This window comes from Populus nigra, chromosome 11 (genome assembly GCF_951802175.1).
Source record: "Populus nigra chromosome 11, ddPopNigr1.1, whole genome shotgun sequence".
Taxonomy (NCBI): domain Eukaryota; kingdom Viridiplantae; phylum Streptophyta; class Magnoliopsida; order Malpighiales; family Salicaceae; genus Populus; species Populus nigra.
The window spans coordinates 1,190,157-1,216,179 of NC_084862.1; the positions used below are offsets into that span (position 1 = coordinate 1,190,157).

The 26,023-nt window shown below is 32.0% G+C and overlaps 3 protein-coding genes across 5 annotated transcripts; all 3 read right to left on the minus strand.

The window, feature by feature from the left end:
* Positions 1–2,767: 2,767 nt before the first annotated feature.
* On the minus strand, positions 2,768–5,674 carry LOC133668566 (uncharacterized GPI-anchored protein At4g28100-like). Its single transcript, XM_062088494.1, has 3 exons — positions 5,365–5,674; positions 4,296–5,267; positions 2,768–3,324 (listed from the first exon to the last, which is right to left on the minus strand). The coding sequence occupies exons 2-3, from the start codon at positions 4,908–4,910 to the stop codon at positions 2,971–2,973; spliced, it is 969 nt and encodes a 322-aa protein (XP_061944478.1). The 5' UTR covers positions 4,911–5,267; positions 5,365–5,674; the 3' UTR covers positions 2,768–2,970.
* Positions 5,675–14,671: 8,997 nt separating this feature from the next.
* Positions 14,672–16,308, minus strand: LOC133668798 (transcription factor MYB41-like). Of its 2 annotated transcripts, XM_062088806.1 has the most exons (4): positions 16,058–16,308; positions 15,804–15,933; positions 15,435–15,636; positions 14,672–15,338 (listed from the first exon to the last, which is right to left on the minus strand). In XM_062088806.1, the coding sequence occupies exons 1-4, from the start codon at positions 16,188–16,190 to the stop codon at positions 14,805–14,807; spliced, it is 999 nt and encodes a 332-aa protein (XP_061944790.1). In that variant the 5' UTR covers positions 16,191–16,308; the 3' UTR covers positions 14,672–14,804. The 2 variants fall into 2 exon arrangements, with proteins under 2 accessions (XP_061944790.1, XP_061944789.1); XM_062088805.1 differs by having other exon boundaries at positions 14,672–15,636.
* A 6,854-nt stretch (positions 16,309–23,162) lies between these two features.
* Positions 23,163–26,013, minus strand: LOC133668258 (coumaroyl-CoA:anthocyanidin 3-O-glucoside-6''-O-coumaroyltransferase 1-like). 2 transcript variants are annotated; one of them, XM_062088032.1, is made up of 2 exons: positions 23,840–26,013; positions 23,163–23,710 (listed from the first exon to the last, which is right to left on the minus strand). In XM_062088032.1, exons 1-2 carry the CDS (start codon positions 24,666–24,668, stop codon positions 23,265–23,267), a joined length of 1,275 nt encoding a protein of 424 aa, XP_061944016.1. In that variant the 5' UTR covers positions 24,669–26,013; the 3' UTR covers positions 23,163–23,264. The 2 variants fall into 2 exon arrangements, with proteins under 2 accessions (XP_061944016.1, XP_061944015.1); XM_062088031.1 differs by having other exon boundaries at positions 23,163–26,010.
* Between the last annotated feature and the right edge of the window lie 10 nt (positions 26,014–26,023).

Sequence of the window (26,023 nt, forward strand, 5' to 3'; positions counted from 1 at the left end):
TTTTTTTTTATTTTAGTTTAATGGGGTGTTTAAACCAACTTACGCGCACCTCAATTAATTCTACACGTTCTAAAGTTAATAATCATGCAAGCCTCTAGTAGCCATTATATGAACAACCACATAGCTCGAATCCAAGATCACAGAGAGAGCAAACCTTTTAATCCCAAATTTTTATCACTGGGTCACCATCTAGATGGTTTAACTAAACATGTTTTTGTTCTTTATGTATATATCCTTTTGTCTTAGGATTTTAACGAAATGCAACTTTGATGACAGTGTAGTTACAACGAAGCTAGAGATTTGTAATTTCTATCTTTGATTGGGTTAAATAGAAAATTTTGAAAGAGATTTTTATAAAAATAATATTATTTTGATATATTTTTAAATTAAAAAATATTTTAAAAAACAATTATTATTATAATTTTAAACACTATTAAGATGAAGAGCGTGTTTGGCAGTGTGGTTGCGGGTGCTTTTCAAATAACTTTTCGTGCCAAAATGCATGCCAACGATGTTTTTTTATTTTTTAAAAATCATTTTTGACATCAGCACATCAAAACGATCCAAAACGTACAAACCATATTAAATTTTAACAAAAAAAAAAACAAAAAATTTTCAAATTTTTTGGGAACGCGGCCGCAGCCGCGTTCCCAAACGGTGTCGAACTCTCTCTCAACCGCAACGGCATTCAAATGCACGTCATTTCTCCATTAATAAGGAAAAATATGATCTATGAACCTAGGTTGTGCTCAATAATCTGCAATTACTCAATGGATGTAATTTTTTTCCCTACAAATCTACGAGAATCCTAATTAATCTATCCATCTTCTAGTTGTTGCTGCCACTGCTGCTGCTACTTGACAGTATTTTTGTTTCCTTTCGCAGCGATACCACACCACAAGGACCCTTACTCTTGTATATTAGTCATTTGCACTGGGAAGTCCTGCAGTACTTGCACACATTGAATCAAAGATCAATACTCGAATGCGGAACGTGTTTTGATATATCCTTTCCTTCATTAGCACTCTTTTAAGTTTTAGTTGTGAGTCTTCTGGTGTTGAATTTCCCTTGCATCTCATTGACATATTTCTTCAATTCTATGTCCACAAATAATTGTTTTTGGTCCTTTTTTTTGTTGCTGCTGCTGCCAGAGTTGGATTTAGCTGCATCAGAGACCTTGGAACTTTCATCGGTATTTGTGCTATTACTGGTGCATTTGGAGTTGCAGACGCTGATGTGCAGGGTGGAATGACCGTGACCTCTCCTTCATGAAACCTGAATTTATTCAGATCAGTATGCACAGTTAGCACTGCAATATTTCCATATGCTGCGGTTTTCAATGTTCCATTTTGGCTGAAGTAGGAGGATATTTTGGCTTCTTTACCGTTTTCATTCTCTCTGGCTTCTTATTCGTCCCAGCATTCTATTTCACAGCCAAGTATGGAGACAGGGCTGGATGATAATGATAGCATCTTTCCTGAGTTAACCAATGGTTACCTCACTATTTGTGTCCTGCACCAAAAGGTTACAAGGTTTGTTCACTTCATGATTGAACTATCAGTTTCTTTACAATAATTTCCAGAGTTATATGGGACATGACATTTACAAGGCTAAAATTACAGGGTTGGAGCCTCAAGGATTAATCTAAAACAATATCATTTTTTGATTTTTTTAAAAAAAATTAGAAAAATATTTTGAAAAAAAAATCAAACCAAATATTACTTGGTTTTTAACAAGGTTGATTAGATCAATGATTGATGTAGAGTCGATTGAGTTTGATTATATCAATTCCCACATGACATGAAACTTAGAAGGTTTTTTCTAAATCTCGGTTATTGAATTATCAAGTTAACTCATAAGTACAAGTTTAATATCAATGATAATTTTAGTATCCCTGTAAAAATTGATTTAAATAAATCTCATTTTGTTCATTCACAGGGACCGGAGCAAAATGCATTGGGAAATTAGCTTGTATTGTTTCCTCTAGCTTGTATTTTTTCCGGGGTTTATTGTCGCTTATTGTCTATAATTAGGAGGAAAAGACTACGAATTTATGTGAAGGAGATTCATGATGTAATGGAAAATTCTAATATTAGTAATCCACTTAGCATCTGTGGCAGCTTAATCCTTGGGTTGAGTTTGAAGCTTTTAGCAATGGTGGCCCAACAAATAGAAAGAGCTCAAGCTCTCCCATCAAACAAGTGAGAAAAGATTGCCTATTTTCAACTTCTCCTTTTCTTTTCTGCCAACAAATTTCCAATAATTTTCTCTTCATGCAATACTCACAAAATCCCATGCAAAAAAATAAATTGTTGATACTATGAAAGCACCTTCCATGGATAGAAAGACTAGCACAAAAGGACAGGCACTCAACCACACTAAAACATGTGAATCCAGGTCTCGAATCCATCAAAAAAACATAAAGTTATCTAACTTTCTATTCAAAATTATCTCCTACCCTTGCTTGTAATTGACATTAATAAACGACCAACATACTCAGTTCTAGGGAACTGGTTCCTCGATCACATTGTTGTTAATTGCTGTCTCATCGAAGCCGATTCCTTTGATTATGATTTAATAAATCAAACTTGAGTATTTAATTTTTCTTGTTAATAGTCCCTAGATATACCTTTTGTCTTGTGCTAAACAACATCAAATTTTTGGAATCCAATCCGTTTGTCTATCTTTTAACTTGCTATGGATTTTCTTACACCAACCATATCTAATTTTTCTTATATTGTTTTTCTACCAAAGTGACAGCAATCTCTGAATAGTGAATGGTTTCCTCCTCGGGCAAGAGCTAAAATTTACAGAGTGAAATAAGACAAAAAAATAAGACAAAAATAAATAAACCCCAGTTGGCCTCCTAGTTTGACTACTAGCTTCACGTGATCGCCCTAAAACAAAAGGTACCATGAAAAAAATTACATGGGCAAGGCAAAAGGTACACTAGCATAGGCCAACCAGCCATTATCCAAACAAAGAAACTAAAATCATGAGGGGCAAAACATGGAAACGAAGACCAGACCATAATGATGACGATGATGTTAGTCTTGAAGAAGATGATGACTGGGCCTTCCCGAACTGTAGCGAATCAACAGCCAATGGCATGTTTTCTTGATCAGGGCTACACTTGGATTCATGGACTGGTGGGTGTGTGCTATACATTATGGCTCTTAAAACAGCAGAAACTGTGGGGATGTACTCAGTTTTGTTTCTTGCAAGTAGCCATGTTAGACCCATTAGTTGGCAATCCCTTTCGAACATTTTGCTTGCCCTCTCATCCCTTGTGCTCTTGTCTTGTGTTTCATTCTTGGCCTTCAACTGTAATAACAATCACATTCAAGGTTGTTTTAGTCATAAGAAAACAGTGTTCAAGGTGGAGTACCAAGGAGGAAAGGTGATGGATGTGCAAAGGAATCCCAGTGAAGAACCCAATTGTTTGCAATGTAAAATGATTTGGTAAAGAGAGCACATGGAATTCGGTAGGATATATTAGCATGTTTGATTTAGAGTTTTGGAAAAATAAAAAATATTTTTTTAATATATTTTTTTATTAAAATTTAAAAAGTAATTTGAAAATCAAAGGTTCTATCTACCATATAAAGCTATTGTGAGTTTCACAAAACATCAAAAGGAAGACCCTGGAAAAAACCTACACTGCCCCACTTCACTTTCATGCTTCTATTTCTGCTTTTTTTTGGATGCTATTTTTACCAGGCAATGAGCATTAGCCAATACTTACCTAAGAGCCTAATTATTGCGAGCAGCTTGAACTCCTGTTTTGCTTATTAGAGTATAAAGTTCATGGAACCATCAAAAGAAAAAGAAAACTAGCCCTTTGAAATTCCCTCAAAAGTCTTATTAGTCCTTTTGCCACTAATTTGCACATGAACAAAATAAATTGTTACTCGTACAACATCAACAATTTCCCACAAAAATTCTTGCATTAAATAGGTATCTACAAAAATTTTAACACAGAATAAAGAAACAAGTGGTGTATCTACAACAAATTAGTTGTATCAGCCCTTCAAATTGTTTTAGATACACCCCTCATTTGCAAAGTCAAACAAATCCAGGCAAAAAAAAAAATCCTAAATTGTTGGATGAATTAACAATCAACAAGAAACCCAAAAAAAAGAGAGAGAGAATTAATTAAAAAAAACCCAAGAAAGCACAGCATTGATAAATGAAGTAATGTAAAAAATAAGTCCTTAATAAATGAAGAAATCCCTCTCTTCAATGAAGAAACAATCACAAGGAGCAATAAATGCAAAATTCCTTAAGAAACTGACCTTTTGGAGAGCACCAAGGCACTTTGTACACCCTGAATAAGTGGAATTCTTACAATTCTTCTCCAAATTCTTTACAGCAGCAGTAGGAGTTGCATTATGAAACGCAGAACTCACATTAAAAGCAGCAGGACAACTAAGTGAACTAATCTGATGAAGCCTAATCCCACAAAAACACAATATAGCATCACAGCTAGCATTAGGTTGTGCCAACTTCACATTTTTACTCAAAAGTGCACTTTGTAATGAATTCACACATTTTTGTGAATCATCAGGCATCATTGGCAAATCAGGTTCTGATGTTGGGGCTGGAGCTTGGACTTGGAGGGCTGACCTTGCATGAGCTGCAAAGAGCCAAGCTGCAAGAACTGGACAGCACCGGCTACGGTCAAGGTCTCTACCACATGCATCATTTACACCACCAAAAAGCTCAGCTGAAAGGTCTAAGTGGCAAATTTGAGACTCAGTTTGGACTGGAAATGCGGGGACCGTGTTGGGGTTTGAATAGTCTCCTGGTTTTAGAGGCTGGTTTTGGCCAGAGACTGGCTCGGATAGGAAGCTTGAAAGAGAGGGAGTGAATAAAGAAGTAAAGAGGAATATTGTGAGTAAAGTTTGCATCTTTAGTGAAATCAAGAAGTGGGCTTAACTTTTTTCTTGGCTCTAGTTGTTAATGATGGTGTTAAGCAGGTAATGAGTGTGGAAAGATTTGTGTGTGAAAGAAAGTTGAGAGATTTTGATTGGGAAAAGGAGACGGGTTAAAGAAATGATGGGGCTTTGAATCTTTAGCTTTTTAGAAGCTTTATCAAAGACTACAAAAAGAGAGCGCTCCTTTATATCTCTTGAAAATTATTGAACAAAAGAGGAAAGTGCATATGCTATAGATTCAAGAGATGTTCAAAGAATCAGTGGTTTTAGTGGATTTTGGTGATATTCTTGTCTGGTTTACAAGGGCTGAGAAGATGCAAATCTTGAAATCTGGAAGGAAAAAAACAAGAAAAAAAAAGTGAGAAATTTGTGGAAGATGAGTTGGAAGAAGAAGAAGAAGTGGTCTCTCTCTTGTTTCTCTCTTTACCCTTCACTTTATATTTATGCAAAGAGATGACACATTATGGATTCATCATCATCCACATGAAAAAGGGCAAAGATCTTTTCTTGGAAAGAGGCTTCAAGTTCACAGCAATCATCCATTATTGTATAGCAATTTTTTATAGATAAGCTTTCAAGTCCTTTTCTTTTGTTTACAGAGGAGGGAAACTTGAAGGGTCCGATGGAAAACAGAAGAGATTCATCTGTTTATGAGAGGAGGGGAGAAATGGTGGCAGAGGGACTTGGCAACTAGTGATGTCCTTCTCTTTTTCATTCCCTAACTTCCGCTGGCCATGAATGAAAGGATATGGTACATTTTGTCCTTATATTCTTCACTTTTTTTTAATATGGCCACTTCATTCTTTTTTATTTCATAAGACGTGGCCCGGCACATGGCCTTTCTCAGGGCTCATTGACTAAACCAATTAGTTTTTCTGATAATTTGTATCCAACACGGCGTTGTTGTTTTGTATTATTATTTAAAAAATCATTGTAGCTTTTTTTAAAAAATTTAACCGAGTCTTACCCATTAACCCATTTAATCAATCAAGTTTTCTCGAGTCAATTAAATATCTAATTTAAATCAAAACCCAACTTAGTTTAGTGCTCAAATTAACAAATTTTTAAATAAATTTAACTAAACCAATTAGTTTTTCTGTTAATTTATATCTAACACAGCATTGTTTTGTATTATTATTAAAAAAATCATTGTAGTTTTAGACAAAAATTTAACCAAGTCTAACTCAATCAAGTTTTCTCGAGTCAATTGAATATCTAATCCAAATCAAAACCTAACTTAGTTTAGTGCTCAAATTAACAAATTTTTAAATAAATTTATTAGATTAGATCGGGTCTTAAAATAATAACTACATCACATCTCAAATTAAATTAGTATACCAAATTAAAAACTTTAAAGACCAATTAAATTAAAATACAAAAAAAAACAAGAAAGGTCTTTTTAAGAAAAACTCAAGAACATAAAAACCAAATACACAAAGATCAATTGATATGAAAAATGGTTTTAAAATTAGTATATAATTTGATGAGCGATATACCAATTTTAACTAATCTAAATCTATTTAAAGAAAGAAAAGAATAATCCGTTTTTAGTCGAAATTGAACTAGACTTTCAAACCATACTAAAGCTGTATGAATAAATAATAATTATTCAATATAATACATTTTATATCAACATATTAAAACAATTTAAAATAAATAAAAAAATAATTTAAAATAAAATTTTTTATTTTTTTAAAAGCACAACATGACCATGTAAACAAACACACTTATTCTAATTTTCCTATTCTTCTTTTTATAAAACTTAATCAAGACTATGCCCAAATTAACCTGCTTGTAAGTTAGGAGTTTTATAATAATGTTATAAGATTTAGTTCAAGTTAGAGAGTGTGATAGAAATTTTATTTAAAAATATTTTTTATTTAAAAATACATTAAAATATATATTTTTTTTATTTTTTAAAATATATATTTTTAATATCAATATATCAAAACAATTAAAAAATAATATTCAACCTCAAGAACAAAATTACACTTAATTTTACCCTCACATATTTTTCAACAAAAAGAACTATAGTACAAAGCAAATGATGCCCATAAACCGCCAAATTTAGACCCGGAAGAAGAAAAGACCTGACCTTTGAGACCTGATCATCAAAATCAGCACAAAATGGGACGGTTTGCTTTGGCAAGGATAAAAAAATAACAAATCTTTTGGATGATTCCGTGAAAACAGAAACACTAGGGACCATTATTTTTTGTATCATATGTACATGACATGGTGTGGAAGTCAAATCATGTGTTGGGCCTCGTCATTTCTTGCATGCATGTGTACATGTGCTTGTCTCACTGATAGGTCACAAGAAAACAGAACAAGACTGGAAATAAAGTAATAATTGTTCTTTATTTTTCAATCCAATCACACTGCTTAGGATCCCTTTTCAATTACCAAGTTTGCCCACAGGAAAATAATGGTTTTAAGAGAATTTCTTGAGTTTATTTGTTTTTTCTATAATTTTGTAAGTCAAAAGAGTCCTTACATTTGATGGATAAATCATATAATTAAGTTGCAAGAAGTCTAATTTTTTTATTAATTAAGGAGTCATAAAATTAAATAAATATCTAATATCACTTGACAATTAAATACCTTGAACCAACATCATTAATTAACATATGTATTACATAAAACATAAGTCTACAAACTTCAATAAATCATTATCCTACTGAGTAGGTATAACCAATAAATTATCGATATAATGCAATTTATATTTTATTTTACCCAAATTAAACCCCTCTTTTTTTTATCACATGATCTCTCTTTCGTAAAATTATTGATGCCCCGCTTTAGTGATGTGATCAACAAGAAAAATGGTATGCATGCAGATAATTTGGGGTTGAGTTTGTTTGAGATTATAGTAGTACTGATAGTTTAAAGTGTTTTTTGTTTAAAAATATATCAAAATAATTTTTTTATTTTTTAAAAATTATTTTTAATATCAGCCCATTAAAATAATTTAAAAACATAAAAATAATTTTTATTTTAAATAATTTTCTTAAAAACAACTAAAAAAACGCGATGCAAACCGTGTTCCCAAACACACTCAAAAAAATAATTCTCGTACTCCACACCAACAAATGCAACAAGTGATAAATAATAAGTTTTGAATTCTTATACGGATTGATTGATCATTAAAAATGAAATGCTCATACAAAATTACTATCATTAAGATTCGGTAACTATATAGATTATCATTTTATATCTAAAATCACACTAATTACTTTTGTTTTGTGTTATCAATTGCTCAAGTAATGTTGCCTTGACTTTAACATAGCTCGATGAAATACTACAAAAATAGTATCGAAAACACCATGTGAAAGGGGAAAAAACTAGTGAAAAAGAGACTTGCAATTTTGCTTTTCAAGGAGGTGGACGTAGAAAAGAAATGTTATTGAATAGAAATGAGAGGGGATCCTAGGCATTTGGCATTTCTCTATTGAACTCTTCTGAGTAGCAATTTCAGCTTGACTTGATCTAGAGGCTCTACTTGATTAGCTGCCTATCTAGGACAGGAGCCATGCCGGACAGCCAAGGACAGAAAAATCGTTTCTATACAATAAGTTGTGTTTTTAATTATTTTTGTTTTTAATTATTTTTGTTTTCAGGATGAGAGAGATTTTGTTTGTTTTTTTGTTTGTTTGTTTTTAATTATTTTTGTTTTAAATTAATTTTTTATGATTTGTGTTAATGTAAAAATTAGATTTTAAAAAAATAATAATAAAACATTATTTTAATGTATTTACAAGTAAAAAAATAAGTTGAAAAATAACTATTATGACAATTGTAAACACTACTACCAAATATTAGAATTGCTGAAAGTTTTGTTTTATTTAGGGGTGAAAAAGTTCTAAATTTTAAAGAATAATATAAATTATATCTTAATGTTTTATTTTAAAATGTAATCTTTTAAATTGAGATGATTTTTTAATATGGTATTGTATTCTAATTAACCAAGTTATCATAAATTTGAATCTCACCACTCGTATTCTATTTTATAAAAATTAAGTATAAAGTAAAGTAAATTTATGCAAGTTTTAAACTCAAAAAATTTTATTTGAGAAAATACGTTAGAGAATAATATATATTATATTAAAGACTTGTCTAATAATTTTAATTTTAGGATTAAGATAGTTTTTTTTTTTTTGACAATATCATTGTTTATTTGTTCATTATAATAAACTATTTCAAGTGTACTAAATTTGTTGTATCTACATCAATAACATTGAATCTTTTTTCTTTGAAGATAAGATTCATTAGCAAAAAAAAAATGTTAAAAATATAAAATGATGAATTATTTTGTAGCTACTATTTAAAGATATCTAACTACATTTTACATTTTAAAAGTATCTATTTGAAATAAATAAATATTGGGATAATAAATCCTCCTTATCATTCATGAGAATAAAAAGGTGAATTGGCTCGTTATTCATGAAAAATGAAGTTGGCAAAGTACAATAAAAATAGAAGGCATACATGAAGTGACAGCAAAAATCTCTCTTCTAAAGAAAATGTCATAAGCTCTTATTATTTCACCCATAATATATATATATATATATATATATATATATATATATATATATATCATAAAAGAAAAGAAAGAAAAGAAATGTCTTCATATTTATAACAATTGTTTTGAGAAAATTATTACAATCCACCACTATTCAAAATATAAGCTTGACAACTGCCAGCCAACATTCCCCATTTTCAAACTAATATTTCTATATTCCTTGCATATTCCATCTCTACAAAGGACAAAACTCCCCGCATAAAAAGATTCGTTTTTTTATCAGGACAAAACTTTCAATATAATTGAAAACTATATAATAATAAAAAATAATAGTTACCAATGGACACAAGGAGAAGATTATCTAGCAATCAAAGGACACAATGTAAAGCGCCAATCAAGCAAGAATTATTCCACCATAAAGTTTCTTTACGAAAAGCTTCCAATCTCTACTCCCTATGATTTTTTTCCCTCTCCTTGTTTTTCTCTTTAATTTTATTTCCTTCTTTGGGGTCTGGGCCCCTTAGTTTCAGTATCTGTGACAGGGAAGAAGGAAGGACTCACCTTTTGTTTTAGCCTTTGTCGAGAGATTCAAAAGTGAGAGATGGCCCTGTCGTGTAAAAAGAGCTTCGGTAATTGAGCTTGGAAAGAGGCAAGGGAAAAGTTAGAACCATGCTTCTGCAGACATTTTTCTGCCTGTTGGGTTATCAGGCATCGGCTGGCACTTTGGATCTTACCACAACGACATCATGTGATTACCTAGTCACAGTGGAAAAACTTAAAATAATTTTGGGCATTTTCATGATTGTCTAATGGTCTTTGAGGATTTTTTTTTAAATTGAGCTAGATCAATGGTTCTCATACTCCTACTGCTGTAAAACAATTCTTTTTTTAAAAAAAATAAAATCCTGTGGTGTTTATGCTATAAGAATATGGAGAGAAATGCAGTATACAGAAGAAGAAGAAGAATGAAATGCAAGAGAGTGATCTTGAATATTTATACATGCTAAATCACATGAATTTGCATTGTAAAGGGTAGGTATATTGTTTATCTTACTCTTAAGATCAGTAATATAAAAAACAATTATCTTTATCATGAATTACACAGCAACTAACCTATAAAAAAGAATAATTAATGTAGTTATCCCGTTGTTAACTTGTGAAACAAGTAATTAAATTACTTATAAAATGGGAAATTCATGTAGATGGTTGCGGCAGAGCAAACATGCCTAAAATCATTTGGTGTGCCATGAAGAACTGTTCAGAACATGAGATCAATTTAGAGCTCAACTTGTTTTTCTCCTCGGTTTTTCCCTTCTCCTACTTGGCCTTGCTTCGTTTTCTTCTCAATTTTATTTCTCCTCCTCCTCCGCCCCCCTGTTGATGGACTCGGTTTTGAGACCAACATTTTCTCCTTGAGCTCGTTTTGGAATCCAAGTTTTTCTGCAGCACTGTCAGGATTAAAGTTCTATGCTTGTATATCTTCCACAGTTTCTAATTCAATAATCCAAAAAGCAAAATTAGATTTTCAAGTTTCATACAAAGGAAAGTGGTAGGTGAGAAAGATTGCGCTATAGACTTCGCCATTTCTCTCTACTCTCCACACACAAAAGCAGCTGCCGTGGCACAAACATCAACCACCCCCATTTTCGACAGAAAGAAAATATAAAAAACTATGGCGCCTTGAAAATCACACCAGAAGTTGAACGAAGAGGTTGTTGACAATTGCACCTTTTAGGTTAATTCAATATTTTTAATTGATCTCAAGTGGCTTTTCAGTCTGAGGATTACTTGCCCCATTAAGTAGCATTATAGTGTATTGTTTATTCACTAAAATAATCAAGAATGAAAGATCATCGTATATGGGAGCAGCACTATCAACATAACAATAGATTATGCATGATGATGGTGTTTGCTTTAGCAGTTGGCAAATCACAATCACTTAATAATTCAAATATGAGTTTCGTTCTCAACTCTGGCTGCCTTATGACGGCATAATTAGCTGAACAAGAAAGAAACTAGTGCTAACAAAGCAAATTAACTATTGGTTTAGCACGAACATGCCTTTTTTTTTTTATTAGCAGCTCTGTCTTATTAGCCTATTGATAAATTTATTAGGTTTTCTGTATGATTCATTGGTTATAGATCTCCATCTAACTGTTTAGAGCTTTCATACTCTTCTAATCCGCCTACTTCATCAACTCTAATGAACAATAATTAAATATTTGTATAGCTTAAAATTCATATAGCTAAATTAACATGAAGTTTTACTACAAATTTTATCAACGTGGGATGCATTTTAAGATATTAATCCAGTCACCATAAAACAATCTAAAGATATATAGTTACAACTTTGTTTTTAATAACCAGTTTAGTGAGAATTCCATTTCCACTCAACCTTGAAATTAACATTTTTCTTTGAATTCCAATCCATGTTTATCGTTGCCAATTCGGTAAAATATTCTGCTATTCATTAAAATAAATCAGTCAAAATAAAAAACAAAATCAACTCTCCCTCAAGTCGTATCCAATATCCATTGCCTCAAATCTTATCCAATATCCCTTGCTAACAATCTTAGCTTTGAAATTTGTTTTTGTGTTTTAAAATTGTTTTTGAAAAAACTTGAATTTTTTTATTTTTTTTAATTTTTTTTTGATATTTTCATATCGTTTTAATATACTAATATTTAAAATAAAATTTTAAAAATAAAAAATATTATTTTAATATATTTCTAAAAAAACCCTTTAAAAAACAATATAACATTTTTAAACACTTCAGCTGGGAAGGGAGGAGCAAAAGAGGACCAACAGAAACATAGGCGACTAAATTGGTTTCTCCGTCGCCAAAGCCTTCGGCGGCATAAAAATCTGTGCTATGGAGACGAAATCAAATCGTCGCCGAAACACTTAGTTTTATAGTGTAAGCATTTGGAATAGCCCAAACTGAGTTGGGGCTTTAGATTTTGGGGGCGGTTGTATTAAAGTTTGGGCTAACTTTCTATTAGTAAAAGGAAATTTACTGGGAAGGACCAAGGCCCATCTATATTGGACTCTGCGATACTGCTAAATTTATAATTACGAGGAATAATTAAAATAATAATAACTATAATTTACGGTAAACCTTCACACAGTAATTACAACTATAATTTATACTAAGCATGTGCAAACTAGATCGGGTTAATAATAAAAAAATAAAATGTTATCATTTTAATAAAAATAATTGACTTAGTAATCATTACCATTTTTTGTATAATTAACGGGCTGAGGTATGAAAATTTATGCGTACTAGCAAATAATTAAAGGTGGACTTCGACAGTGGAGGAAAAAAGCAGCAGCAAATCACTCTATAAATAGCTTGTATAAATTACTAAAAATGATAATTTTTTTTATTTAATTTTTAGGACAATAATTATGTCATGCTTTGTGTGATTCTTGAAGGCTTCTTACTCAAAGCACATGGTGCAAGAACCAGGTGGCTTGCTGGTTCCTGCTACCCCCATTTTAGACTTTTAGTGGAAGACCAACGTTGTGTTTGAAATTATTGCAGCAATAAATATAGCTGAACTGTTCACAGTATTATTGAAGCAATGATTACTCATGCCCTTATCTCCTATGGCCGCCACAAAGAATTGAGGAAAAAGAAGACAGATTTTATCTGAAGCTTCCTCCATGTCAATGAGATAAATGGAAACATGAAGCTTGAAGATTGCAGGGGAAAAAAAAGGATTGCAGAAGATCACATAATCACAAACTCCAAATGTTTAGCAAAACTCCTAATCTTCTTCGTTTTCTCCTTGCAAAAGAAGAAAAATTGATTCAATATTATGAAACTAATTCATCAGCATTGGAAACTCTTCTGTAGATTCTGATATCAAAACGTTCCCTTGAAAGCTATAAAACACACACAAACATTAGCATCTCTATCAAGGCATTCTAATCCCTTAATGTACACAAAGTTTCTCAATCCAGCTGCGTTTTTGTTTTTGTTTTTCAGCAAATTATTTTGATGTTTTAAGAAAAATTAGAGTAATATATACATGGGAAGAAAAGAATGCATTTTTTTGTGGAGCACGTAATTTGATCCAGTTCTGGTCGGAAGAGAGAGTGCTTTACGAAACTATTTTTTTTCGTGGGCGGTCAAGGGAGAAAAAGAAGAGGTGGATTGACAAGGAAATGACTATGATAATGTATCTCCGAAGAGAAAAATTCAAAGGAAAGTTCCTTGCTTCTTAATCCATACATGTATTTGGTATTTTCAGCATTAATTTCCACTTGAGTGGTGATGGTAGATATACTTATCATAACAACCACATTAAGAAATTGATCAAATCTTGATTGCGTATCAAGTGACGAATTCATTTTGGAAATTAATTGAAAGAGCCTGCTGTTTTGTTTTGTTTTTTCTTGTAGTTGCTCGTTGTTCTTCGAAGACTAGAAGTCCTCGATCGTTAGGAAAAAATAAATTTTTAAAAAATTTATTCCCAGCTAATTTATACTTAGATGCACATTATACAAACTAATTCAGATATTAAAAAAATCAAGAAATTAGACCATATATATATATATTTCTAAAAAGAATAAAAAGTACAAAATGAAAGAAAGAAATCACACCACGTAACTTAAAAGCCGGTGGCCAGGATTACTCCATCGGCAGGAATGTAACTCAGTTACACACAATGCTGAAAACTGCAGGTCCGGTTAGAACAAAAGATTGCTTAGTATCATTTTCAATTCTCTTTCACTTTATGTTTTCAAATTTATTGAAACAAAAAAATAAAATAAAATTATCTGCTATGTTTTTCTTTAAAAAAATTAAAAATAACAAACATGATCATAATTTCATATATTTTTTTTATTTTTAAATATATCATAGATATATCCGACTTTGTATTCTCTATTTCTCCCTTAAATATCATGAGATCCATCATAAAAATTATTAGCGGATTTCAACATTACATATAAGAGATCAGATCTTGGTCACGTCACTAGAGGCAACCCTAGGTTGCTTATAGTACCTCGTCTATAGATTAATTATCTGCTAAGTGGGCTGACTTAAATCCAAGTTGTCTTGCAAATTAAGGAATATTTCTAAGTGCCTATCTACCACTCCAATATCACGAGCTCTTCTGGTTAAAGAACGATGGTTTATATTTCTTTAGTGAGGCAAAACAAATCTATAGATTACGAGAAATTCATGTACATGACTCGAGAAATTAAAAGAAAAAAAATATAACAAATTTCATATATATGCATATATGAACATAAATACTGAGAATTCAAAACAAAAACAGCAAAAAACCTCACTCTAGCCTTACATTATCTATCACATTTTAGGCCATATTATATATTTACAGGAAATCATCAATGTCCAAACTCTCAGGAATTTCAAACTTCAACAAGCTGCTGTAGCACTCCCTCTCATCCTCAGTACTGCTGCTGTTGAGATAAGTTGATGATGAATTCAATGGATCCGGGCTCAGTAAAGGCGTTGACATAACTGAGTCGATGCTGAAGTTCTGATATCCATTGTTTGCTGATTGGAATCCTGAGTACTCTCCAAGTTCAGGTACTGTAGGATCTGTAGTAGTACCATTGCAATAAAAGTTTGGCAGTGAAACCAAACTCTCATTCAAACTTGAAGGCACGAAGTTTTCTGGGGAATTTTGGCAGTTGAAAGTGCTCGTCGGATTCGACGAAAACCCTTCTACTTTTGCTTGCATGACTTGTGTTGTTTGGTCTATAAACCCGCCAGTAGATGTAGTAGCAGTAGTACAAGCAGGAACTTGTTGAACTAGATTATGAAACTGCCTAGGTTGTGATAATAATGCAGGGACATCTTGGTTTTGTAACAGTGGGTTGAAAAGCTGGTTTTCTTGTAGTTTCTGCAAAAGCATGTCCGAATTTTCTTGTTTCAATGATGATAGAGTGGTGGCTAGTCTTAAAATATTAGGATTTAGTAGGGCTTGAGTGTTGCCCACCAAGGTTGACAGATTGAGAAGTGTTGATGGGTTGCACAAAGCTGAACTTATAATGGAGGATAGGTCAAGAAGATCAAGACGTGGGGCATGAGTCACAGGATCAATTCCATCTCTAAGCAACCTTTTTCTTATATGAGTATTCCAGTAATTCTTGATTTCATTGTCAGTTCTTCCTGGCAAACGAGCTGCTATAGCTGACCACCTTACATTGAAAAAAGCAAGAGTTGTTAGCGTAATATTCAAATTCAATTATGAATATCTTGACAACAACAATATTATTATTCATAGGTACACTAATCCTACAAGCTATCAAGAAGAAAGAAAAAAAATCAAGAAAAATCAAAATAATTAAAAGGTATATAAAATTACTTGTTTCCCAAAATACTGTGAAGTTGAATTATAGTCTCTTCTTCTTCAAATGAAAATCTTCCTCTCTTGATATCAGGTCGCAGGTAATTTGTCCAACGAAGGCGACAGCTTTTTCCACATCTTTGAAGCCCTGTAAAAAGTGAATTAAATTAGCTATGTTATAAGTAAAAAAAAACCCATCATCATCATCATATTAAGATGGAGAATAGTTATTTTCTTTGATTCAAGAAGATAAAATATTTTCTAACATATACCTGCATTTTTCGGGAGGGACCGCCAGTTGCCAGGTCCATGAAGTTGAATAAAACTGACGAGCTTGTGATCTTCTTCTGGGGTCCAAGGACCTTTCTTGAGTCCATTTTTGTCACAGCAAGGTACTCTTCCCATTGTTACAGATACTATGTTCCTTTTCTTTGCAATAGTACTTGTGTTTAGGGCTTAATTATAAGGAAGGGGACAAGGTTGTTAAAGGGAGAGAGAGTGGGCTGGCTCTTGAAACAGAAAGTGTTGCTGCGGCTGATAAGGAGAAGATGACCCTTCATATATATATAAATAGTGGGCAGCTATGAAGGGGAGAGAGATTTCAAGTCAAAAAGATTTGGTACCGGCCTCAGGCCACGTATCTCTGTGTTCTATGTTAATAATACAATAATACATGTGTATAATGTGTATACAATAATCTTGTAATTATACACGATGACACGTGCCATGGCAGAAAAATTGTAGAACGTAAGCAACGTTCGAGTTAAAGGAGAGAGACTATATTAATTTATGGATATGGTGATTAAAACCCAACAAGTGAAAATTGATCCATTATTGTGAAAGAGTAATTATGGATTTTTCTCATGAATGTGTTCTTATTTAAAGACGATTTATGATAAAAGTGAGATTTTGAGGTAGATGAAAAGAAAGAAATTGAAGGTATTGAATAGTTAGATAAAAATCCTCAACAGGGTCTGTCATCAATGATCATATAAATAGCTAAATAAACACATTCATTGACAGAGCTAAGTTAAAGATGAAGTTTAGTCGCACCAGACTAATAATTTAACATTAAAAAACCATAATTTTCAATTTAACTATTAGATTGAACTCAATTTATTTCAAGTGATTCTAAAGCTTTTATCATAATCTATTTTTTGATTATTCCCTAAAATTTTACCCTTTTTTCTTTTAAAATAAATAATAAATAATAATAGCAAGAAGACAGGTATTTAAAAAAAAAGGTTAAGGAGGATTCTAAGTATACAGAAAAATCAAGCTATAATTTTGGATGGAATTAAGAACCTAATTATACCCTATTGTACCCAAAACTAAAAAGACAATGCAAATTCAATGTTAAATCAAATCATTATTAGATGAATCTGTATAAAAATTAATCCCAATGATATAATTAGATTTTTAATAGGTCAATTTAATTTAATTATGGGCCAAATTAAAGTTTAATTATGTTCAAGAACTAATTTGGATCAAATTAAAGGATTTAATTAAATGCAATGATTTAATTATACTTTAAATTGATCAAATTAATTTTTATTAAGGGGTTAATTGATGAAAAAATAAGTTTAAGATCTCAATTTAGACTCAATTGAGAAGATTGAAATTTTAAGAGATAAGATTTAATTTTTACCAAGTTAATTAATTCAAATCAAGGGTAAAATTGAAAAAAATCAAAAGTTTAGGGTTAATTAGGGGTCAAATTGAAAAAATCACAGCCAAGGACCTTTCTGTAAAAGACGTCGAACTACGAGAATTAAATTGATTGAAATCAGGGATAAAATTAAAAAAAATTAAAAGTTCAATGGTCAATTGAGGGTGAATCTGCATAAATCCAAGACCAAGGACTAATGTGAAAAAGGAACCAGAATTCAAGGCTGATATTGAAGTTTGGCAGGGATAAAATTGCATAAAATTGGAAGTTTATGGTCAATTAGGGGTGCAATTGAAAGAAATTAAAAGCTGGAGGACCAAATTAAATTTTATCCAAGTCCCTAAATTAAAACCTTAAAAGCCAAAACGTTGTCGTTTCATTTAAAACTTTCAGGTTTTTTTGACCAAAATGGCACTGTTTTTTACCCAAACAGTAAAAAAAATGACAAACCAAACGACACACAGTATATTACTATTAATCTTCTTCATCATTTTTTCACCTGAAAGTTGCTCAATTGAACGCCTTTTCAAAGAATTTCATGCTTCATTTCTTAACCAAACCAGACAAACATACACTAGCATGATAGCTTAACATTTAACCATACCTCGATATGGGTTTTTTTTGTCGATTGATATTACATCGATTTCGGTGCCACCCTAAAAAAACTAACTCAGGTAATCATGAGTTGTCAAAATTCGACATTTAATGATGGTAACTTGGTGTTATTTTTCATTGATTTCATTGGATTTTATGTTAATTTTGGATTTTATGCTATTTATTTATTTATTTTAGGATTCTGATATCGGTCTTCTCATTTATGCTTCCATCTTCTCATCTAGCTCCCAACTGAAGAAATCCTCGCACTTGATTACAAACACCATTAAAATGAAAAATGTCAAAAAAAGCTCTGAAAGCGTGAAGGATATATATGTTACCAAAACAGGCTCTTCAGCTATGAACAGATCAAATTGTTGATGGTGTGAATGCCTACGAAAAAAGGTGAATTAATTGAAATTGGATCATAGAGAGAAATGATAATAGTGCTAAGAGGTTGACTTTATTTTTGTACAAGTCCAAAGTGAGAATAATTGGAAGGTAGAGTAGTTAGACACGATAGAAGAAAACTTTCCACTGTTGCATTGCTGCTTTCTATCATTTTTTGAAAATCATTTGCCCATTAACAGAGGCCTTCCTACGTTAGCTGCTATCAGCATTTCAGCACAATCCTCTTTTGGCCAAGAAAAATAAACCCATCGAATATAGAACTTTAACTCTTCATTTAATAATATAAATTATATTTAATAATCTAAGTTTTTTCAAATGAAATAATTTTTTGCTAAAATATAAAAGTTTTTGACAATATATATTTATGTATTGAATACTAATTTTCCATGCCCCTGCCATCCATCAACACGTACCAATAATATATATATATAGGAATTAGTTTTTACCACCTTTCTATTTTATCAAAGCCTCATGAGCTCCTTCTTCTCCTCGAGATAATATTTTAACATGTTGTTTCCTGCTTTACCACTATCCTTTACAGGTGTGTTTGAATAAGAGGCCCAAAATTTTCCAACCGGAAACAATCTAAACAGGCCACCAGAATCCAGCCACGTAGCATAATGTTACAGGTCTCCTTTCTAACTCCCACAATAAAGTCAACATTCTCTTCTCTATGAGCCTGTAGCTCTCTCACTTTGACAATTGTCTCGAGGCAGTCTAAAGATTACATGTTTGCTTTATCTCTGGAAGCAAATTCATCAAAGTCATTGAAAATCTGGTGTTAATTTCATCCACCCTCTAGCTAACAATCAGAGGCAATGGTCAAATATTATTATATTACATCTAGCTTTGGTTTGCCCTAGGTCATTATTATTATTGTTCCCAGAAACCTTGCTTCCTTTACTTGTCCACTTTCCTTATATTCTTACTCCTTGGAAAGGCCTTCAATCCATTTGATCTTGAGGAACAAGTTAGTTTAGTTAGTTCTTTACTTTATTATTATTATTTTTAGATTATAAAGATAATTAATATTTAGAATTCAAACCCTTTTAAGAACAGGAAGAAGTGGAACACTAATATTTCAAGTTGAGTTACAACTTATTAGCAACAAATTAGTTTAATTAGTAAGGATATTTAGGTATGATGAATCTTACAATTAAAAAGAAAATGTAAATCAAGTGAGTTCCCAAGCCATGTCATTAGCGATTATTAGTAGAGATAACATCGTATTAGGAATGTTATACATGTGTGCTTAGCAGCTAATACAATATATTGAAAGAAATTAATTATACAAACCACGATCTTAATTATTTAGTCCTAAAAGAAAATTCTTATTTAGCCTCTTGTCCCCCTGTTTGCTGTCTGCATGACATTAACTCAATTAATTTCGAAAGATTGCAAGATATATATATATATATATATATATATATATATTATGTGATCGTTCGTTCATTTACCATTTAAGTGGGTGGTGATATCATTCTATGACCTTGTTGTGGAACGTTCCTGAAACAGTTCATCACCATAGTTTCTTTTATAATGTTTTGCTTATAATTTTAATAGATACGCTTACATAACATATACTAGTTGAAGTAATTACTTGTCAAGAATCTAGGGTTTGCTTGTGCATGGCTTACTCTATATGTCCATGTTCATATTATACATCTCAAAGTTGACTTAGTAAAAATATATTATGTCAAGATTAAGTATATGGTAGTTATACATATGTTGTTAAATTCTTGGTGGAGAGATCGCCAAGAGCTCCAACAAACTTTGAATATTGGTGGGTTTTTGTACTTGCGTTTCATCTTCTCAAGGCATCATTTAAATTTTATCGGTTCACATGCATGCATATAAAAAATAGAGGATTGCGAAGTATGAGACACTGTTATTCTATGTACTTCATGCACGTATTTTATACTACGTACGTAGTTGATAGAAAATATTGTGTTCATCAACAGAATTTTCAGCTCTAAATTCCCTAATGTATAAAGAATTTATAGCATGATCTAAGAAGATAAACTTGTTTTTGATCCTGTCCGTTGGGTTATAAGAACATGAGCTAGGGCACGTGGTCTAGGCTTGTGGCAGAGATTTGTCTCGTGAATATCAAAATAACACGTAGATGATTTTTTTGGCGGGGGTGATGGACGATCCACTTGTGTTTCTGGCCACCAAAATGGATGTTGATATGGTGATGCAATAGAACTTCTGGGCATGTCTGTTCTGCATGGAATATGGGTGAAGTTTTCTTTTCTTAAAGGATAAAAGAGGTCTTGTGTGTTCCATGAGTTTTGCAGAGTGAGGCAGGTGATTTTAGGCTAGAGAGAAACAATTAAAATAACGTGGGCCTGGTACTACTACATAGATCAAGTCCAATTTACCAGCAGATCTTTCAACACTCAAGCACCCAGGTTAGCCCGTGTTGTTTTCAGTTTGAGCCTAATGAATGGGTTCTGTGGAGCCATTTTTATGTATGGGAGCCCACTTTAACATAATAATTTTAAATTACATATAATCTGATGATAACCCAATCAGGATAAACTAAAGCTAATTGAGATTTGAGACCCATAAACTTTATTCAACAAAAAAAAAAAAACCAAGGTAAAATCAAGCTATGAGAAAATTTTTAATGTATACAAATATTAAAGTTATGAGAAAATTTTTAACAATTTTATTAGAATTGACCAACAAGTTAAGTTAACATTGACATTTTTTACTTGACTTTTTATCTAACCACTAATTTAAATTATATCGTTTAAAAATTATTCAAAATAATTTATTTAACTTGATGAGTAAAAAAATATATGAAAATTTGGTAAAAATATAGTTTAATTTAAAAAACTTTTAAAATAATATTTATATATATATATATATCAAGACAGTGATACATTAGATCTATCCATAGATCATAGTTTAACCCACCAAAGTCGTGACATGAGTAATGAATTTCAATAAGTTTAATAATCTTGTTTTATTTTTTTTTACTTAATTATATGATAATAAAAATAAATATTTAGATATAAATCTAATGTTGGGATTTTATTTGAGACTATGATAATTTTATAAAAAATCAAATTAAAACAAAATAAAAATTAATTAAAAATCAACTAAATTTTGAAAGAACGTCTTGACGTTGAATTTGCGCTTGATTTTGTAAAATTTAGTTTAGATTTTTTGTTTTACAAATGATTTAAAATAGAGGGCCTAAATTAAAATTAAGGAAACAAATACAACCCTTTTCGAATTCAAGCACATAAATCAAGGCAAGAAAAGAAAGGAAAAATAAATAGATCACGGAAAGAAATACCAATAATACATCATCGACACGCGCCACCTTTAGAATAAACCTCTTTTGAGCTGATTCTAACGGCATCAAAAAATACTTCCATCGGTGCTTGAAAGTAGCCGCACGAGCCTCTCCAATGTGACATACTTCCTCAACTGTTGGTGCTTGAGCTACACACGCTAGATTTTTTTTCATCTTCTATCAATTTGGTCCTAGATTATTTACTAACTCTTCAATTCAATCCTGAATTTCATCCCAATCAAGCTTGTCTCTTTTAATTTGGTCCCTGATTCTCCATTAACTCTTGAATTCAATTACGAATTTCATCTTACATGAGCCTACTGAAGGCATTATCCGGGAGAGAAGAAGGGAAGAGAGAAGAATAGACAAAATGGAATAATTAGTCCTGAGTGCAGCCCAATCAAACCCACCGAGGAGAGAGAGCATATTGTCATGCCTAGAAACAAGTAATGACACAGCCAAGTTCGGTTCGGCAGTTTTGCCTTGTTCGACCAAGTTAATAAAATTCATTGTTGTTTTAATATTTTTAAATAAAAATATTAAATTCATATTGTTTTCGAAATAATATTTTTTTTAAAAAAAATTCAAATCAAAATTTTGCTAACTCAATCGCTTTTAAAGTTCACTCAACATGTCTTTTGACCCATACTTAATCAGCTCTCACAAAGTTTGGTGAGAAGCTCGAACAAGTTGACTAGTCACCGTGATAATTCACTGGAATTGATTAAGTTTAATAATATTAGCTAAAAGTTCCCAATGACAACACACATGATTATATATTTAATAAAAATATTAAAAGATAGTAGCCACATCAAATATATATATATATATATATATATATTATTAATTGAAATAGTATTTTGTATTTTTTTATTTAATTTTATCATTAAACATTAAATTTTTAAAAAAATTATATTATATAATTTCTATCATTTTTTTTCTGTTTATATACTAGTTTTATAAAACAAATTTCTCTCTCAAACTCAATGTTTAGCATTAGATTTGTTAAAAATAATACTTTATAAATTTTATATTTATTTATTTATAAATTTATCATGATTTTATTATCTAAGTTGAGGGTTTAACAAATTAACTTAGATTTATTCAAATTATTTTTTGTTATTTTTTCTAATTGATTTTTTGTTATTTTTTAATATTAAATTTATTGAAAATTAAGTTAAATTAGTAATTTAGTTTAAATTAACTAGGTAATTTTTTTTTATTTTTTTAAATAAATTAAACAGAGATGATTCAGTATATTTTATTACCACTATACACGCACATCACATTTTAAGTTTATGATTAAAAATAGTATTAAAAGATATGCTAATTAATCTCAAGTGCAACAAGCCAATGACCAATAACCCATATAGAGACGAGAACACACACGAGGTCAACAAAAATAAATTTATTCATTTCTTGTTTTCGCTCTTTAGTTTCTTAACATAAAGCACCGTACATTGCGAATTTCACAAGGAGAGACAACAAGCCATTCTCAAATCAGATTCTGCTTACCTTGTTCAAAGATGCCAGAGAAGACATCCATTTGACCCTGAGGAAGGGCCAAGCCAATCTCAACTCCTCCTCCCCCATCTCTACATTCACAAAGATGGAAACTGCCTGAAGCATAAATATGGGGAACCTCAGTCTTTTTCGGCCTCCCCCACCCAAAATCTGTCTCGTAAGCACGCAACTTAGGTGACCCAGCAACAGTAACCAGCCTGCCTTGTTCAGACACTTCTTTCCACTTTGATATCCATTTCTCAGCCCCCACAAAAACCCCACTCTCCAATTCCTTGACCTTCTTACCAATTTCTCTAGCTGCCATGATGATCCCATTTTCTCCAAGTAACTCACTCTTCTTTGCAGGAACATAACATATTGCTAGACAGTTTCCAAAATATGTTGCTGGTAGTTTAACTTCAAGACGGTGTCTACAATCTGCCACAAAAACGAAGTAGTAAACCTTGTCATTATCAAGTAAATCACTTGCCTCCTTCTCTTGTGACTTTATCAAATTAACCCATGTAAAGGCACATGCTACCACAAATGTCGATACATGCACTTGACCTGGATAATTTTCCATGCATTGAATGGAGACCAGATCTTTCAGCCTCTCAATGTGGGTTTGCCCTATCGTAAATGTGACGCCAACCTTGTCTCTAAGTTGATCATCAGGGGTTGATCCCAAATCGTAATCCCAAGATGAAGCCCAATTCCACCAGTCCTTCGTAAAAATTGACTCCAGCTGGAATGGGTCTTTGATCCCTGACCTGTCATGAGACGGCGGTATTGACTTTTCAAGGCAAGCGCTGTCTTCTCTGGACCTAAAAATGGACGCCCAGGATTTCATGAAATGGCTAAAAGCCATCCCATCAGCTACCACGTGGCAAAATTTGGCACCGATGCAGATACCTGAATTCGGAAACACAGCTACTTGCAAGGCAAGAAGTGGCACTACACGTGTGTCATCTGATGTCACACGTGTGGGAGGCCACCTGGGGACAAAACATTGCAGTTCTCTAAGATCGACTCTGGCATGGTCTCCGATGACTTGGTCAAAATCCAGCATTGACTCAACAACAGTGAACGGGATCGAGTCACCATCTTTGAAGAGGATATAGGGTTTATGGGGTGATGGTGGGCACATAAGATTGGAGGCAAGAGGGAAAAAGTGTTGAAGAGTAAGGGAAAGAGAGTTTTTAAGAATAGGAAGGATGTTGTTCGTCAAGTAAAGAGTAGGGTAAGGGAATTCATAGAAGAAAAGGCGTTCCATGGGACGGCAAAGAAGCCATGGAAAGTCGAAGAAAGTGAGAGGGAGAGAGGTGGTGGGTACTGAGCCTTGTGGTGGAGAGACTCGGAAATGATCAATGACTTTTACAGGATGAGAATGAGCCATTTTTTGCGAAGAGGAAAGAGATGAGAAACTGAAGATGGAGTGACCCTGTATAGGGGTGAAATCATTCGTACCATTCTTGTAATATAGCCACTTACTTAATCTAGTCCCTCTAATAATTTCATAGTTGATTGAGTCCCTATACTATACTAATTTGCTTAATATAGTCCCTCCATTGTTAAAACCGTCAAGGAAAAACAGTAGTCCTCATAGTTGCTTAACAGATTTCCTTTAGCTTCATTTCAATACATTATCATTAGTTAATTATTTCATCCCATGACAAGGTTCATTTATTCAACTGTTGATGACTAACAGTAGTTTGATGGCTTCTTAATTATTTTCTGATTTTTATTTTTAATAATTTTAATGCCTTCAAGTAAAAACATTAAAAATTTATTTTAATACATTTTAAATAAAAAATATTTTCAAAAAAGTTTCCTGCATTATAATAGCAAACACAGACTTTCCACAGCCCGCAGCAGCAATTCGTTCCTTCCATTCTTCGGTCCAAATTAAGCTGAACTCCAAATATTTTAAATAAATTCATGACCTTCATTATTCATGTAAAATTAAATCAGCTTCCATATATTGGCCTAGAAAACAAGGTTTTATTGCTCTAAAAACTATTAATTTTTTGTCTCTCTAAACCCACACCACGCGTATGCTTAAAGACACACAACACATCTCTTCTCTCCGAGGAAATCATCTTTTGTCTATACAAGATACTATTTATTTGCCACCTTTGCTCAATATCAAATGGGCATCTCTCTTCTACCCACTACAACCAAAGTAAATAAGAATTCTGAAGACAAGCACCATGGACGTACAGAGCAAACGAAGACCTTTATGTTTCAGATCATACATGGTACGGTCTTTGTCTAGGATCCCTCTTATCGTTTTGGTTTATTTTCATCTGTTTATGATATATATCGTCTTGAAATAAATTTAACCAAAATTAAGCCAGAAAACATTATTCAACGTTGAGCTATTTGGTCCTTCAAATGTCCAAAGAAACAAAATGCAAGAGATTTAAGGAGATCATTGCCTATCTGGTGAGCATTGAAAAGAAAATTAAATATTTGAAAAACTGCCTTGCATAATGCATAGCTTTGTATTGAATTATATAGAATACAGAAGGTCTTATGACCACTTGATTTTAAGGCTTTAATTTTATGTTAAAGAATTATCTTAATTTAATAATTTAAACAGTTAAATAAGATCTTATGATTTACTTTAACAAAATATATATATACATAAAGAACAAGTGGTAAACAAATATAAATTTATTCGTTTCTTGGCTTTGCTCTTTATTTCCTTAACATAAAGTACCGTTTATTGCGAATTTCTTAAGTAGACAA

Excerpts from the sequence above, each read along its gene's own strand:
- LOC133668566 (XM_062088494.1), bottom strand. The coding sequence starts at position 4,910 with ATGCAAACTTTACTCACAATATTCCTCTTTACTTCTTTATTCACTCCC. Across the intron at positions 3,325-4,295 it reads GCCTTGGTGCTCTCCAAAAG|TTGAAGGCCAAGAATGAAAC; the intron begins GTCAGTTTCTTA and ends TTGTTATTACAG.
- LOC133668798 (XM_062088805.1), bottom strand. The coding sequence starts at position 16,190 with ATGGGAAGAGTACCTTGCTGTGACAAAAATGGACTCAAGAAAGGTCCT. Across the intron at positions 15,934-16,057 it reads GTCCCTCCCGAAAAATGCAG|GGCTTCAAAGATGTGGAAAA; the intron begins GTATATGTTAGA and ends CACTTTTTACAG. Across the intron at positions 15,637-15,803 it reads CACAGTATTTTGGGAAACAA|GTGGTCAGCTATAGCAGCTC; the intron begins GTAATTTTATAT and ends TTTCAATGTAAG.
- LOC133668258 (XM_062088031.1), bottom strand. The coding sequence starts at position 24,668 with ATGGCTCATTCTCATCCTGTAAAAGTCATTGATCATTTCCGAGTCTCT.